The following is a 15,744-nucleotide window of genomic DNA, read 5'->3' on the forward strand; positions in this document are numbered from 1 at the left end:
ACTTTAGCTACTTCCCAAATTACTGCATTCAAAAATTCAATCATATTAGTCAAACACAACTTGCCTTTAACAAGTCTGAAATGACTATTTATTTTTCACTTATTTTTTCCTCAAACTTTGGGTTTCTTTGTTGTTGGACATTGTCTTAAAACTGTCATTAAGCCAATATTGCCTTTTCTTATCACTGTGTTAGTATATTGAGGTTAAAACCCAACTTACATCAACTGAGTATTTCATTGAAAAAAGATGTTACATTTCCCATTCCTCACTACTCTAACCTCGTATTCAGCAAAAATTACCACTTCTGCTGAACTCTTGCTGATACCTCCCATAAAAACCTGGGATCTTTTTCATCTGGAGCTGGTGGCATGCCTGCATTAAATGTGGTCACAACCTATTTAGTACAACCTCATTAATATTCACTTTCTCCATTAACTCTACTATATCCACTTCTACTGAGATGGTCATTCTCCCCCCCCCCCACCCCGTAAAATCCAATACACAGGATGCACACGGGTTTGCTCTCCACATCTCTACATAGATGGTGTCCTTGCTCTCCAGTCATCCTCTTTAGGGCAGTGTTGGTTCCTTTCATGTCATATGCTCTCAATTCCCATTCTCCCTTTGCCCACCTCCTTTCCTCTAGTCCTCATGTGTCTTTTCCACATGGGTCCTAAAACATCCTTTCTCTTTTTGTATCCAAAGTGGTGTAGCTTCCCTTACCATTCTCCCCTGTGGAGCCCTCTGTGACCATACCTGAAACACCTCGGTTTGAAAGATCACCTGTTATTCTGCGGCGGTTTACCTATAATTCTTTAATTCCAAAAAAAAACTGCAGATGCTGAAAATCTGAAATAATATAAAACAGAATATGCTTGAAACACAGTGTTTCAGACAGCATTCTTGGAGAGACAAACGGAGTTAGCAATCAGATCAAAGTCCTATTGGAAGGTTGTTCAGCTGAAACATTTTGTGCAGTTCTTTGCACGGACACTGCCTGGCCTCCTGTGTGTTTCCAGAAGTCTCTGCTTTTATTTGCATTTACAACCCTTGGAAATGGGTGAGCAAGCTGAACATGTATTCAGTGAGGTGTTCAGCATGTAAATAGGGTCAATTAATACATTTATAAATAGACCAATTATTACATAATCAAGTCTTGATGAACCTGTAAAAAGATCTGTTTAGATTTAGACTACAAGACATGGCCATTCAGCCCATCGAGTCTGCCCCACCATTCAATCATGGCTGATTTATTACCCCTCTCAATCCCAATCTTCTGCCTTCTCCCCTAAAACGTTGACACCCTTACGAATCAAGAACCTATCAGCCTCCTCAAAATATACTCCATGGCTTGGCCTCCACCACCATCTGTGGCAAAGAATTCCACAGACTCACTACCCTCTGGCCAAAGAAATTCCTTCTCATCTTTGTTCTAAACGCACACCCTTCTATTCTGAGGCTGTGCCTTCTGGTCCTAAACTCTCCCACGTCCACTCTATCTAGGCCTATCCATATCAATAGGTTTCAATGAGCTCCCACCCCCCGCCACCACCACCACCACCACCATTCTTCTACAAAACCGTCAGGTACGGCCCCAGGACCATCAAACACTTCTCATATTGAATTTCCAGCACCTGCAGATTTCCTCGTGTTTGTGACTTCTCACATGCTAATCTTTTCATTCCCAGGATCACTCTCATGAACTTCCTCTGGATCCTTTCCAACACCAGCACATCCATTCTTAGATATGGAGGCAAACAAAAAATGCTCACAGTACTCCAAATGTGATCTGAGCAATGCATTATAAAGCCTTAACATTGCATTCTTGCTTTTATATTCTAGTCCTCTCAAAATGAATGCTAAGATTGCATTTGCCTTCCTTACCACTGACTCAATCTGTAAGCTAACCTGAGAAGAATCCTGCTAGAGGACTCTCAAGTCCCTTTGCAACTCTGACTTTTTCTCCCTGTTTAGAAAATTGTTTATGCCTTTATTCCTTCTGCCAAATTGCATGAGCATACACTTCCCTAAATTATATTCCATCTGTCACTACTTCGCCCATTCTCTTAATCTGTCTAAATCCTTCTGCAGACACCTTGCTTCCTCAACTCCACCTGCCCCCCCAGTCCATCTTTGTATCACCCGCAGACTTGCTTTAAACACATTTCGGAACAACATGACTCAGAAGGGAGGACTGGTTCTGAGAAGATTCAGGTCAGTTTCACAGGATCTGCGCTGCCAGAAATGAGGGGCTTTGGCTGTGAGGGGAGACGGGATGAGTTGGCATCAATGAGGGAACTGTGAATCATGCTGAAAAAGGTATCAGTGGAAAGAGCCAGGAATCAGTGGAAATGCACTTTTCGCCCAGGGCAGCAATGGCCAATACCATGATGTCGTCCTTTAAAGATGATTGAAGGATAGTTTAGGGGTGATGTCAGAGGCTGATTTTACACAGCGAGAGTTAAATACCAGGAACACAGTGCCGGGGGTGGTAGCAGAAGCTGAAACATTGGTAACACTTAAGATGTTCTTAGATAGGCACAGGTCTATGGATGGAAGAAAAATGGAAGGTTATTGGCTGTGTAGGAGTGACAGGTTAGATTGATCTTGGAATAGCTTAAAATTCAGCACAACATCAGGGGTTGAAGAGCCCTCACTGTGCTGGACTGTTCTGTGGTCTATGTGCACAGACTGCAAACCTTGATGCTGAGGGAAGCCCATCAGAGAATCTCTCTGCAATGTCAAAGAGCATTACTCAGAGTGGCAGCACCATGTGGGAGGGATTCTCAGAGGTTTTAAAGCCCATTCGTTCAAGTGTGGTGCTCAGTGGCCAAAATGGGGGTTTTGTTCTGACTCTTACTAATATCATGTAACGAGCCCTTTTGGAAAAGTAATGGATATATTTTGGAATGACACATGATACTTTCAGTAAATCCCAGGACTTTAAGTATGGAAAACAAATCCATTCCTGCCGGCCAGCCATCCATAAACTAAATGGAGTGCTCCAAGGAACACAATACACAGCAGTGAAGAATGAACCTGCTTTTTTAAAGCCTTTTTCAGGATGGCCTAAAGAAGTTTGTCAACAATCAGATTCATGAAGTACAAAGACTGATATAATGTATGGATTGAGCAGCTAATTTACATATGGAATGACCCCACAGAGAGAAAATGAATTAGTTGATGATCATTTTGTTATTTTTAGATATTGATTGAGTGATCATTATTACGAGACTGAGGAAAATATCCATGCACTTTTTTTAAAAAAAGAATCACATCTTTTACATGCAGCTTAAAGGAACAGACAGAACACTGGTTAAATTCTGACATGTGAAACCACACCCCTGTCATGTGGCACTGCACTGTTCTGGATTACAAACACAAAACCTGGGTTAAGAGTTGAGCCTGAAACCTGTGAATTAAACATACACTGAGTAAGAGTGTGACCAGGAGGGTCAGATTAATTCTTCTGACGTCTCCAATAACCAATTAGAATTACTCAGTTAAAGTCCATGCTTCAAAATGGGAATATTTTTTGTGTTGTGTGTCAATCTCAGTTTCCAGGTGACGACACATAGGAGAATGCAATCTGCTGGAGGAACTCAACAGTTTGAGCCACATCTGTGGAGAAAAGAAATGGCTGCCCAGAAACATTGAAAATACCCTTCATTCCACAGATGATGCTCACGACTTATGCCAGTGATATTAAACCCGATTCTGATTCAGGCTGTTCGTTGATGACCCTGCAATGTTCTGCTCCATTATTTATGTTGCCCTGTGATGCCAGAAGCAGGACCAGCTCCGTAACATTGTACTGTTTCAGTAAACTTTATGGCTCGCATTGCTACAGCTTTCATGTTTCCAAACTTGGGATTAATTTGTCATTGTCTTTGGATAAAGCTGATGAATAATGTCACAGACGTTGCAGCAGGAATGGACTCCCAGCTGAGCAAAAGGGAAAGCTATTAGCATCGTAATTTGTCTCTTTATTTTCAATATGTTAAAATGTGTTTGCTTTCCTTGTCTCTTGGCACTAATTTGTCATGTCACAGCAACAATGTTGGTTTATGTACAAGTTCAATGGGGGCAGTGTGGGTGGAAAGAACAGGAGTCCTGCACCTTTCATAACTACAGGAATGACTGCTTAGGTGGATTCATTTTCCTGGGAGCAGAAAAGGCTGATGGGACCTCTCAGTGACGGTCATAGGTAGAGTAGGTAAAAGGAAATTTTACCCTAGAGCAGAAGTATCTCTAAATTAGAGGGCATGGGGTAGGGTAAGGAGGAAGATGTTTAGAGAGGACCTGAAGAAGAACACTTTTACCCAAAGGGTGCGTGGAATCTGGAACATACTGCCTGAAGAGATATAGGGAAAACTGCATTTAAGTCTGTAGGGTAACATTTGAATTGCCAAGGCATTGAAGGCTCTGGATCAAGTGCAAGTAAATGGGATTGATATTAGTTACTGCGTGTTGTACAGAATAGATCTGATGGGCTGAAGGAGCTGCTTCTATGTTCTATGACTCTAAACATTATCCAGCTGTATGTCTTGATTCATGCTATCCTAGTTTGAAGGAATGCTCAGAATGTCTCTTCATCGAACTACTGTCTGTCGAATGACACTGTGGTTCAGAATAGAATTAATTTTGCAGGAACTCACTAATGGTTATTGTGGACACAGTGTGCACCATTTCCTAGATACAGTCTGCAAAATCCTCAGCATCTGCCACACCTCACCTCTGCACCACGAGGAAACCACAGCTGGTTGATGGGAGAATATCACCTTACCTTCTCCCAGTCACTCTGATTTATTACTCTGAACTACACCAGTACTCTATATTTGCTGGCTTAATTCTGGAGCACCCACTCAGTTACACAACAGAAGTACTTCATCCAGGATTCAAGAAAATTGCCCACTTTCTGTGAAAGTCAATTTCCTGAGGGAACACAAATTGGGAGGGTTTCATTGTTCTCCTTTCCCAACGCCCACCCCCCCCACCCATCTACTTATTAACACCATAAGACCATAAGATATAGGAGTGGAAGTAGGCCATTCGGCCCATCGAGTCTGTTCTGCCATTCAATCATGGGCTGATCCAATTCTTCCAGTCATCTCCACTTCTCTGCCTTTTCCCCATACCCTTTGATGCCTTGGCTAATCAAGAACCTATCTATCACTGCCTTCAATACACCTATCTTTGTATCATCGGCAATTTTAGCCACAAATCCATCAATACCATGGTCCAAATCATTGACATACATCGTAAAAAGCAGCGGTCCTAACTCCACTGGTAACTGGCAACCAGCCGGAATAGGATCCTTTTATTCCCCCCCTCTGTTTTCTGCCGAACAGCCAATGCTCCACCCATGCTAGTAACTAATTATGCCTCATCTCCTGTCTGTTCTTTCTATCATCTCTATTGCATACTATCTTTGACTTATTCCTGTTTTCCCCTTCCTCAGCCCTATCACTCTGGTTCCCATTCCCCAGCCAAGTTATTTAAATCCTCCCTAACAGCTCTATTAAACCTGCCATAGTAGTCATAGTCATACTTCGTTGATCCCGGGGGAAATTGGTTTTCGTTACAGTTGCACCATAAATAATAAATAGTAATCAAGTCATAAATAGTTAAATAGTAATATGTAACTTATGCCAGGAAATAAGTCCAGGACCAGCCTATTGGCTCAGGGTGTCTGACCCTCCAAGGGAGGAGTTGTAAAGTTTGATGGCCACAGGCAGGAATGACTTCCTATGACGCTCTGTGTTGCATCTCAGTGGAATGAGTCTCTGGCTGAATGTACTCCTGTGCCCACCCAGCACATTATGTAGTGGATGGGAGACATTGACCAAGATGGCATGCAACTTGGACAGCATCCTCTTTTCAAACACCACCGTCAGAGAGTCCAGTTCCATCCCCATAACATCACTGGCCTTACGAATGAGTTTGTTGATTCTGTTGGTGTCTGTTAGCTTCAGCCTGCTGCCCCAGCACACAACAGCAAACATGATAGCACTGGCCACCACAGACTCCATATTGGACCCCTTTAGGTTCAGGTGAAACCCATCCTTTTTGTACAGGTTGTACCTCCCCAGAAGAGGCCCCAGTAATGCAGGAATCTGAACTCCTGCCCCCTACACCAGTCTCTCAGCAATGCATTAATATGCTTGATTATGCTATTCTTGCACTCGTTAGATTGTGGCACAGGCAACAATCCTGAGATTACTACCCTAGAGGTCCTGCTTTTCAGCTTCCTACCCAACTCCCTGAATTTTCTCTTCAGGACCTCCTCCCTTTTTCTACATATGTCATTGGTACCAACGTGTACCAAAACTTCTGGCTGTTCACCCTCTCCCTTCAGAATACTCTGCACCCGATCTGAGACATCCCGTACCCTGGCACCTGGGAGGCAACACACCATGCGGGTACCTCTATCAGGCTGATAGAACCTCCTGTCTGATACTCTCACTATGGAATCCCCTGTGACTACCACATTCCTCATCTTCTTCTTTTCCTTCTGCACCATGGAACCAAGCTCGGTGGCAGAGACCCAATCGCCATGGTCGTCCTCTGTCAGGTCACCCCCCTCTACAGCATCCAAAACGAGATAGCGATTACTGAGCAGGACAGCCACAGGGGTTCTAGCTTCTGCCCCCTTCAATACTGATGAAGGATCTAGGCCTGAAATGTTGACTGTTTAGTTCCCTCCATAATTGCTGCCTGTCTTGCTGACTTGCTGAGGTTCTCTAGCATTTTGTGTGTTTGCTGTAGGAAAGGCTTTGTTTGTGGGTACAGCTACATGGGAGAGACAGGATTGCATCTGCTGGAACATGACCCCCTCAAGAAGGAAGAAGTGATGCTCACCTTCCTGGTCAGATCCTATCCTGTGAATAAATTACATATCAAGTGCAAGAGCACCTCCCAGAGTGACAGAGACTTTGTTAAAATGTAAAGTTACTCTTAAGTATTTCAGGGAAAAATAAGTTTTTGAGATGATGGATATCAGAAACATGGGAAGAGATGCCGAGAATGGAACACAGGGAACAAGAAGCCGGTTGTTGTTAATGGAAAGTGTGGCAAAAGGATAGCCTCAGGCCAAAGCATGTAGTATAGGACAAGGGTAAAAAAGGTATCAACACGTAAAAATGTTAGATGGGAATTAGAGGTTGGTTTCCAATGTCAGAGTATATTTCCTGGGGTCTATTCCTTGACAGAATATGTATGCTATTAGCAATACCTAGATTTGTTGTCTAATTCTAACTGCCTGAACTGAAATGTCCAGTGAAAGATGACCAAAGGGTGAGCCCAGATGAAGAGTCAGATATTAAGCATGGACTGCTGTTACCCTCTACAGATGCTGGCTGACCCAATGAGCCCTGCAGCATATCCTGTGTTGCCCCAGATTCCAGCATTTGGAGTCTCTTTTATCTCCAGAGTCAACCACATCATTGTGTTTGGAGACACATTTCAACCCTGATTGGGTAGAGTTGTAGAATACCTCTTGTGGGGCATCAGTGGGTTTTCACAACTTCAGCCGCACCGTCACTTTTACTAAATTCCTGCTCTGTTTAGTTACTGGAATTTAAAGTTCTCAGCTGGCATGCTGGGCTCAATCTTATGTCTCTGGACTGATGGTTGAAAACTCAGGGAGTTATTGCAGTAAATGAATAATTACAGCAGATTTTGGAAGATCCAATATAAATGTCAGCCTTAGCTCAGTGTCCTATTTGCTGCAGATCACTCTGGAGTCCTGAAGTCAAAATTTAGGTTGACACTGAGCACAAACCTGAGGAATGCCACACAGCCAACAAGACATGAAAATACAGGACTGTCAATCACACACAGGCCATCTGAAGAGTGGCAGGCCAGCTTAGCACAACATCTCAGTCGAAGCCAACTCCTGCATTAGCCCCACTGAAATGCCTCAGCTTGCATCATTGAACTGAATGTCAACAGTTGGCTTTGAATGACCAGTATTTACCCACGTAACTGCAGTGGTTTGGGACTCCCAAATAAAGAAGCAAGCGCCAAAGTTTCAGCTGCTCTGCGGTCAACAACACCGTACCTCACAGAGTTCAGGGAGGGAGCTCAAACCTCATGGGTGTCTCATCCCCCAAAGTGAGAAACCTGTGGGAAAATCTGGTCCTGTCAGTCTAACTGTTTCGTCGTAAAGCGAGTGGTTGCAGGAAGGAAGATAAACAGGATTAAACAGAGTTTGCAGAAGTGGATATACAATGACACATTTTTGTCAGTGTTCCCCTTCGATGGTTGTGGCAATCAACTTCTTTGATAGTTTTCACAGCTAGTAAGGAGGGGACAAGCAGAAGCTGGCCATTTACAACTGAAGCCATTTTTTTACTGTAACAGGGAGCTGACCACCATGGGAGATTCTCCTCAGGACATGGCCCAGAGCAGAAGATAGGTGAGTAGTGAGTCTGTGGTTCAGACTCAGCTGACATCTGCAGGTACCCCTAAGACAGGCTCAGAGATGTTGATGATGGAAGGGAGGTGAGCTTTCTGAACCAGATCAGTGGCATAGGATAAAGTTGTTTCAGTTTATTCAATTCAGAATCTTATCAGCCAACATATCCTCATCATAATCCCAAGAGGGTGGTGGGCAGTGCAATGGGGCAAAGTAACTATCACCTGATTAAGTGTGGGCTCATACATTGAACCTAGAACAGTACTGCACAGTACGGACCCTTTGCCTCACAGTGTTTTGCTTATCTTTTAACCAGCTCCAAAATCAATCCAACCTATCCCCCAACTCATGAACTCTTTCTCCATGTCCTGTCCCATGTACTGTATCCACTCTGCTCCACCCTACCCGGACATCTGCACCCATCCCTAATTTATTGACCCTGCACCCTTCCTCATACCCAGTCCCCTGTACACTTCCACCATCCCCATTCCCTGAAATCTTCTCTGTCCTCCAATTTATACTGCTGCACCATAGAAAACGTTCTAACGGCAGATATCATGGCTGGGTACGGCAACAGCTCTGCATGTGACCGTAAGAAACTACAGAGTTGTGGGCACTGCTCAACACATCATGGAAACCAGATCCCTCCAAGGACTCTATCTGTACCTCACACTGCCTCAGTAAAGCAGCCAGAGAAATCAAAGACCACACCTACCCTGGACATTCCCTTTTCTCCCCTCTCCTACCAAGCAGAAGACACAAAAGCCTGGAAGCACCAAACTCAAGGCAGCTTCTATCTTGCTGTTATCAGATTCTTGAACAGATCTCATTAAGTTGAGCTCTTCACCTCACAATCTAACTTGTTATGATTTTGCATTTTATTGTTTTACACGCACTGCACTTACTTCATAGCTTTTACACTTATATCCTGCATTGTTATTGTTTTACCTTGTTCTATTTCAAAGCATTGTGTAATGGTTTGATCTATATGAACAATGTGCGAAACAAGCTTTTCACTGAATATGTAACAATAATAAACCAACACAAAACCAATACAGCTGTAACCATGCTCCTGGCCACTCTAACTTACCCCCATGACACATCCTTTCTTCTCATGTTGCTAACCACTGTATACTTCTAGAAGGACAATATCCATTGTATCCATCCCACATTCTACCCTTCTCACAAAGACTGCATCCATTCTGCCCATCCCACATTCTACCCTTCTCACAAAGACTGCATCCATTGTGTCCATCCCACATTCTACCCTTCTCACAAAGACTACATCCATTGTGTCCATTCCACATTCTACCCTTCTCACAAAGACTACATCCATTGTGTCCATCCCACATTGTACCCTTCTCACAAAGACTACATCCACTCTGTCCATCTCACATTCTACCCTTCTCACAAGGACTCTATCCATTCTATCTATTCCCACTACACTGTTCTCATTTGTCCTCTCACAGTAGCTGTAAATAGCGTTGACCCTGCCAACGTATGACTGATTGAAATTCCAAACCGTACAGTGGTGGTGTAGGCTGCATCTGGATCATCTTCTAAAATCCGCGACAGGCCAAAGTCCGACACTTTACACACCAAGTTGCTGTTCACCAGGATGTTTCGAGCCGCGAGGTCCCTGTGGATGTATCCCAAGTCAGACAGGTATTTCATTCCCGCAGCAATGCCACGCAGCATTCCGACCAGCTGGATCACTGTAAATTGTCCATCATGTTTCTACAGGAATAGAGACAGAATCAGTCACTCTCTTCTGAACTACAAAGTTCACCTTCATAAATGGAAGATAAATTTTATTAAGAATTTCAAATGGAAAACGTTAAACCTGGTCCCGGGAAGTATTTCTCCCAGGTTGGTACAATATGCAGAGGTACAAGTTATTGATTCACCCTATCACCGATTCTCTTCGTCAACAGGTGGATGGACAACCTTCAGGTTACAGTAGAGCCGTTGCCTCCTAGCTCCAGAGCCCAGGTTCCATCCTGACCTCCAATTCAGTCTGTGTGCCCACCCTGTGACTACGATAGTTTCTCCTGGGCCCCTGCATTTCTTCCCACTTCACAAAGCAGAGCTGCTTGACGTGTTAATTGGTCACTCTAAATTATTTGTCAAGTTGGGGCTTGGTGGCCAGGGAAACTTAATAGACAGGTGAAGTATATATGAAAATGGAATTTAATTCAAGAAATAAATGTTTAAATTATGTATTAAATTCCATTTAATCCAAAGAATATGAGAAGTGCTCAAAGGAATCTACAATAAACAAAATATTGAGAGGTTAGATTGAATAAAAGGACCTTGCAGAGTATATTTACAAATCCTTACAAATATCAGAACTGGTTAACAGATGATTAAAATGTACTATCGATGCATTGTATTACTAGGTAAGATTATATAACTGCAATCTATACAGTTGTGGTTAGGCCACAGTTTCAGTACAGAGTTCCTACTCACTGACAGGAAAGACATGATTGCGAAAGTCAGAGGGCAGAGATCTAAAGTGATTGATTGAAAGACTAGAGGGAAAAGGAAGATAGATATTTTTCCACGCAAAGGTGGTGGTTCTAGAGTTCGCTGTGTAAGAAGTTGGTTGAGACTGAAACCTTAATCAGACTTAACCACTACCTGGCCCTTCCATATTTCCTGATACAATGGGATGAATTTTCCTTATTTCACCATTTTGCCATCAGCAGTGCCAGACTCCACCATTTATCTACCCGCAAGTGGCAATTTACGGAGGACAAGTAATGCATGCCTTTGGGACGTGGAAGCAAACAGGAGCACAGAGGGGATCCATGTGGTCACATGGAAAACATTGGAACTCCACGTAGACGGAAGTTAAGATCAGAATTGAACTCGGGTCTCTGGCACTGTAAGACAGCAGTTCTACTCACTGTTTCCTTTGCCAGGAGAATGACAATGACACAGTACAGTTAAAGGCTCATACAGCTCGTGACACTATAGAATGGCTGGTAAGGTTTTTGAAGAGAGGTTGAAGGACACTGATGGGGTGTTAAGCTCTTTTATTTGTTTCCCTGTTAACAATACTCACAGGTCCAAGAAAATGAGCTTTGATACAGGTGACCCAGCTCAGATCCATGGTCCAGAAGAATATTTCCCTCCACAGATGCTGCATGGCCCACTGGGTCCTTCCAGCATCTTACTGTGGATCCGGATCTGCTGACTTTTGTGTCTCCCATTCAGATCCAATTCGTTCTGATCTATTCACAGGATTGTAGCAGAAATAAACGCCTGGCTCTTTTGAAGCCTGGCAGCTTACTCTGGATGTCCGGCTGGATGTAATGGCCATGAGGGGAGAGACCGAGACTATCCTGTCCCATTCACCGGTGGCAGATGTACAGACACAGTATTTCACAAAGGAAACAATGCATAGCAAAGTGGGAATAAACGCACAGTAATCAGTCACACAAAGTACAACATTTTCTTGTAATTAAATTCTGCATGAATGAACTGAAAATACCATTGAAATTTCAAGGTGTATTGCTATTGTGTATTTATGAGGTGTTGGCTGAAAGCACAGCAAAATATATAAATCATAATTTAATAACATTTTCTTATTACCACTGAATATAACATTTCTGCAGGATGTCTAGATTTCACTTTCCCTTCCACTGACATTTTCATTTGACTTTGAGTGTGAGTGGACAGAAATGTAATGCTATTTGGTATTATTTCCAGGATTTGATCCTTTGCTAGTAATAGTTAAATTTAGTTTTAAAATAAAATTTGAGACACATTTTGAACTATGTGCGTAACTTCTGATCCACAGTCACATTATAAATGGCAATGTTTGTAAAACCTAATTTAGAACAAAAGATTTAAGCGTGACTGTTATGAAATATAGGGCTATTTCACTTGAGTGCTTCATTGAATAAACTCACTGAAGAAGTAAACTTATTTATAATGAGGAGAGAAATCTGTAACATAATTGAATCAGTCAGAAAATTGATTTTTTACTCATTTGAAATACTCTCTTTACTTTTAATTTAGTTTCAAAAATCAGTAATCTCTGAAGCTGCCTATCTCAGATATTCAGCAGAGCAATCGATGCAAACAGGTGTTTAGAAGCTATATTGTCTAAAACGGAAAATATTAATCCTACAATCAGCTTACCCTCAAAAATGAATCCAGTGACCCATTCTCCATGTAGTCTGTAACTATCATCACTGGTTTACCTGCAAATAAGAGAGCCAGGGGGTCAAGCATGGTATTGCACTATCTTGGACATTCTGCAGTGGTAATACATCAGACAGGGTAAAAGGAAAGGAGAAACTGAAAGCAGAGGATTCTATAAATACTCAGAAACCAGTTCTTCCTTCTCCTTTTGGCTTCTTCTCCTGTCACCAGATAGAAGTCTGAGGTCGTGCCTGAGTATCTGAGTGACTGGGTTGTACATCCTGAATCTCAGATCCTGTTGCTATCAATTAGGCAATGCTGAATCCTCACTGGTTTTCCGCTGCAAAATTTGGGTCATGCAGACACATCACACAATGTCAGAACTTTCCATAACCTTTGTAACTAAGTGGATCTCCTGTGTTAGAAACAGCTGCTGGGCAACCCTACTTAGATATAGGGTAAGATATGACTAAGTCAGTGGGAAAGATTAAGGAGAATTTAACATACAAACTGGGATGTTAGTGAGCAGAACTGCAGTGTATTCCATTCGATCAAAGTGTAAAAGAGCATGTGTTGAGTTCTTGAACAAGATATGGAATATAATTGACATACGTTTACCACCAAATGCATTGATTTTCAATGATCAGAGTTAATTCCGGATACTGGAAAAGGAACAGGTGAAGACTTCTTAAACTTGAAGAACATACATCAGCATTTTCCTAGAACAACAGCTGGATTAAAGTTCAAAGTAACTTTATTTCAAAGTAAACTGGTTCCTGGACCTCCCATTTCCTCCTCGTGAGGTCAATAATCAGCTTCTTTGTCTTGCTGACACTGAGTGAGAGATTGCTGTCGTGGCACTACTCAGCCAGATTTTCAACCTCCCTCCTATACGCTGAATCATCAGCACCTTCGATTTGGCCAACGATAGTGGTGTCATCAGCAAAGTTAAATATGGCTTTGGTGCTGTGCTTGGCCTCACAGTCGTAAGTGAGAACAGCAGGGGACTAAGTGGTGTACTTGTGCTGAAGGAGATTGTGGAGGAGATATCGTTGCTAATCCAAACTGACTTGGGTCTTCAATTGAGGAAATTGAGGATCCAATTGCAAAAGGAAGTATTGAGGCCAAGGCCTTGAAACTTATTGATTAGTTTTGAGGGGATGATGGTATTGAATGGTGAGCTGTGGTCGATAAAGAGCATCCTGATGTATGCACTTTTGCTGCCCAGAAGTTCCACAATTAAAGAGACTGGTTTATACTGTTGGGTGACCTTGAACTATTTTGCTAAGATTTGAGGAGGTGAACCAGAGAACATGGTAATATAGCTGTGAACTGCTTGCCCTGAGAGGGAGATGGCTGTTCCCTCTCCCCGAGGGACAGAGACTTCAATTGTTCAAAATAAATTTATTATCAAGGTACATATATGTCACTATATGGGTGATTTGTCACCATACCTGAGATGTGTTTTCTTGCAGGCATACACAGTAAGTCCAAGAAACACAATAAAATCAATGAAAGACCCAATAGGATTGACAAAAGACCAATCCACAAAAGCCAATAATGATAAATAAATAAGCAATAAACATCAAGAACATGAGATGAAGAGTCCTTTGAACGTGAGTTCATTGGTTGTGTGAACAGTTCAGTGTTGGGTCAAGTGAAGTTGAGTGAAGTTATCCACTCTGGTATTTAAAATCCAATTTACAAGGGAGGAGAGTAACTTTGCAAAAGAAATATGCAAATATTGTGGCGCATACCATCTCAGATCCTGGAGACGCAAAGGAAAATCGAGGTACATAAACAGATTGCGAGTTTGGGAAGCACAGAGAAATGGAGGAAAGTCGAGAAATTGAATTTTAAAAATGAAGAGGTGACAACGGAAAATGAAATGATGGACTATGGGCAATGAGGTAAACATTAACACATTTATCATAGTTTAATTTTTTTCTCGTGATGCATAAGCAGATGTGAGTGGTGGCAGTAAGTTTCAAAGAAGGACCAGGTTCTATAGGTCTGGTTATGCCTCCCCTGCATTTATTTCCAGGCTTGCTGTGACTGTTCCTTCAGCACATCAAACACAGCAGTTCAACAAGAAGGACTACTAATATCCATTCAATAAATCATGATGTTGCCACCAAGGTCAACATCATGACCATTTAAAAAAAAGGACATGAGGAGGTTCCAGAGGAGTGCTGAACTTTGCTGTAAAGTTATTACAACATCATAAGCCTTACAGGGTGGATCATTCCTCCTGAGCTGAGCAGCAATTAACGAAGGTGATAAAAAAACAATTCCACAAAATGCTGGCTGGCAACAGGTTAACAGTTCTTGAAGTCAGATGGAAAATCAGAGGAAGATTAAACCTAAAGTCAGACATTTTTCTCCAGTTGGTGTTAAATTTCAAACAGATGGGCAGAGTATCAGTTAAGCACCAGGAATCCAGTACCTCCTGTCTTATGTTGAGATCAGCATCAGGGACCACATAACTTAAATGCCTTTTGAAATGCTTCATAGCCCACATACCTGCTGCTCATCGTGCGTGTGTGTGTGTCTACCCTTCTATCTGTGTATGCCATTTTCGGGACAAATAGAGTGGGAAAGAAATAGGATTAGGTAGGGAGAATGGGGGGACTGGTGGGCCAGGATTTTATTTGAGGGAGGATTGGCACTGAGGCTGGGGCTGCTGTTCTTTAGAGGACAGTAAGTCAGGTCAGAATTGGTCGCAGGATAGGTTATCCAGTGCTGGTTGAGAGTGGGATGGATACAGCAGGTGAGTACAATCATATAAGAAAGTACAATGAGGAGGGATTTTCTATATCACCATGCATCAATCCGAAGTTACCTTCTATTCACTGTTGGGTTCAAAATGTAGACAATTAAAAGCAGGCTGGTCACATCAGCCACTCCATGGCATGTGCATTACTAAGTGGAGCTCCAAACTCAGTAACCAAAGATACAATGGCATTGATGGGCAGATTTAGATCTATAGCCTTGCCATCCATTCATTATTTTCTTGAGAACAACACACTGCATTTCATTCACAAATAGTGAACAAGTTTGCAGTCTCCAGACTGACTAAGCTGTTTAAGTAAAAGGAGGCCATCTTAATCCTGCATCCAATGATGAGTATTTCATTTGTGCTTTGACTAATTGACCCATTATGCATTCAAACC

General features: G+C 42.4%; 1 protein-coding gene across 2 annotated transcripts in view; it reads right to left on the minus strand.

Annotated features, from left to right (window-relative positions):
* The window catches only part of epha8 (eph receptor A8), a 390,012-nt gene that overhangs the window by 90,802 nt on the left and 283,466 nt on the right, over positions 1-15,744 (minus strand). The window contains exons 10-11 of one of the 2 annotated variants that reach the window (XM_063032812.1): positions 12,569-12,630; positions 9,947-10,156 (exon numbers count right to left, since the gene is read on the minus strand). In XM_063032812.1, coding sequence (XP_062888882.1) covers positions 9,947-10,156; positions 12,569-12,630 — 272 coding nt within the window. Of the gene's footprint in view, positions 1-9,941; positions 10,157-12,568; positions 12,631-15,744 lie in introns of both variants that reach the window. The other variant, XM_063032813.1, reaches the window with a different exon arrangement.

This window comes from Mobula hypostoma, chromosome 25, assembly GCF_963921235.1.
Source record: "Mobula hypostoma chromosome 25, sMobHyp1.1, whole genome shotgun sequence".
NCBI lineage: Eukaryota > Metazoa > Chordata > Chondrichthyes > Myliobatiformes > Myliobatidae > Mobula > Mobula hypostoma.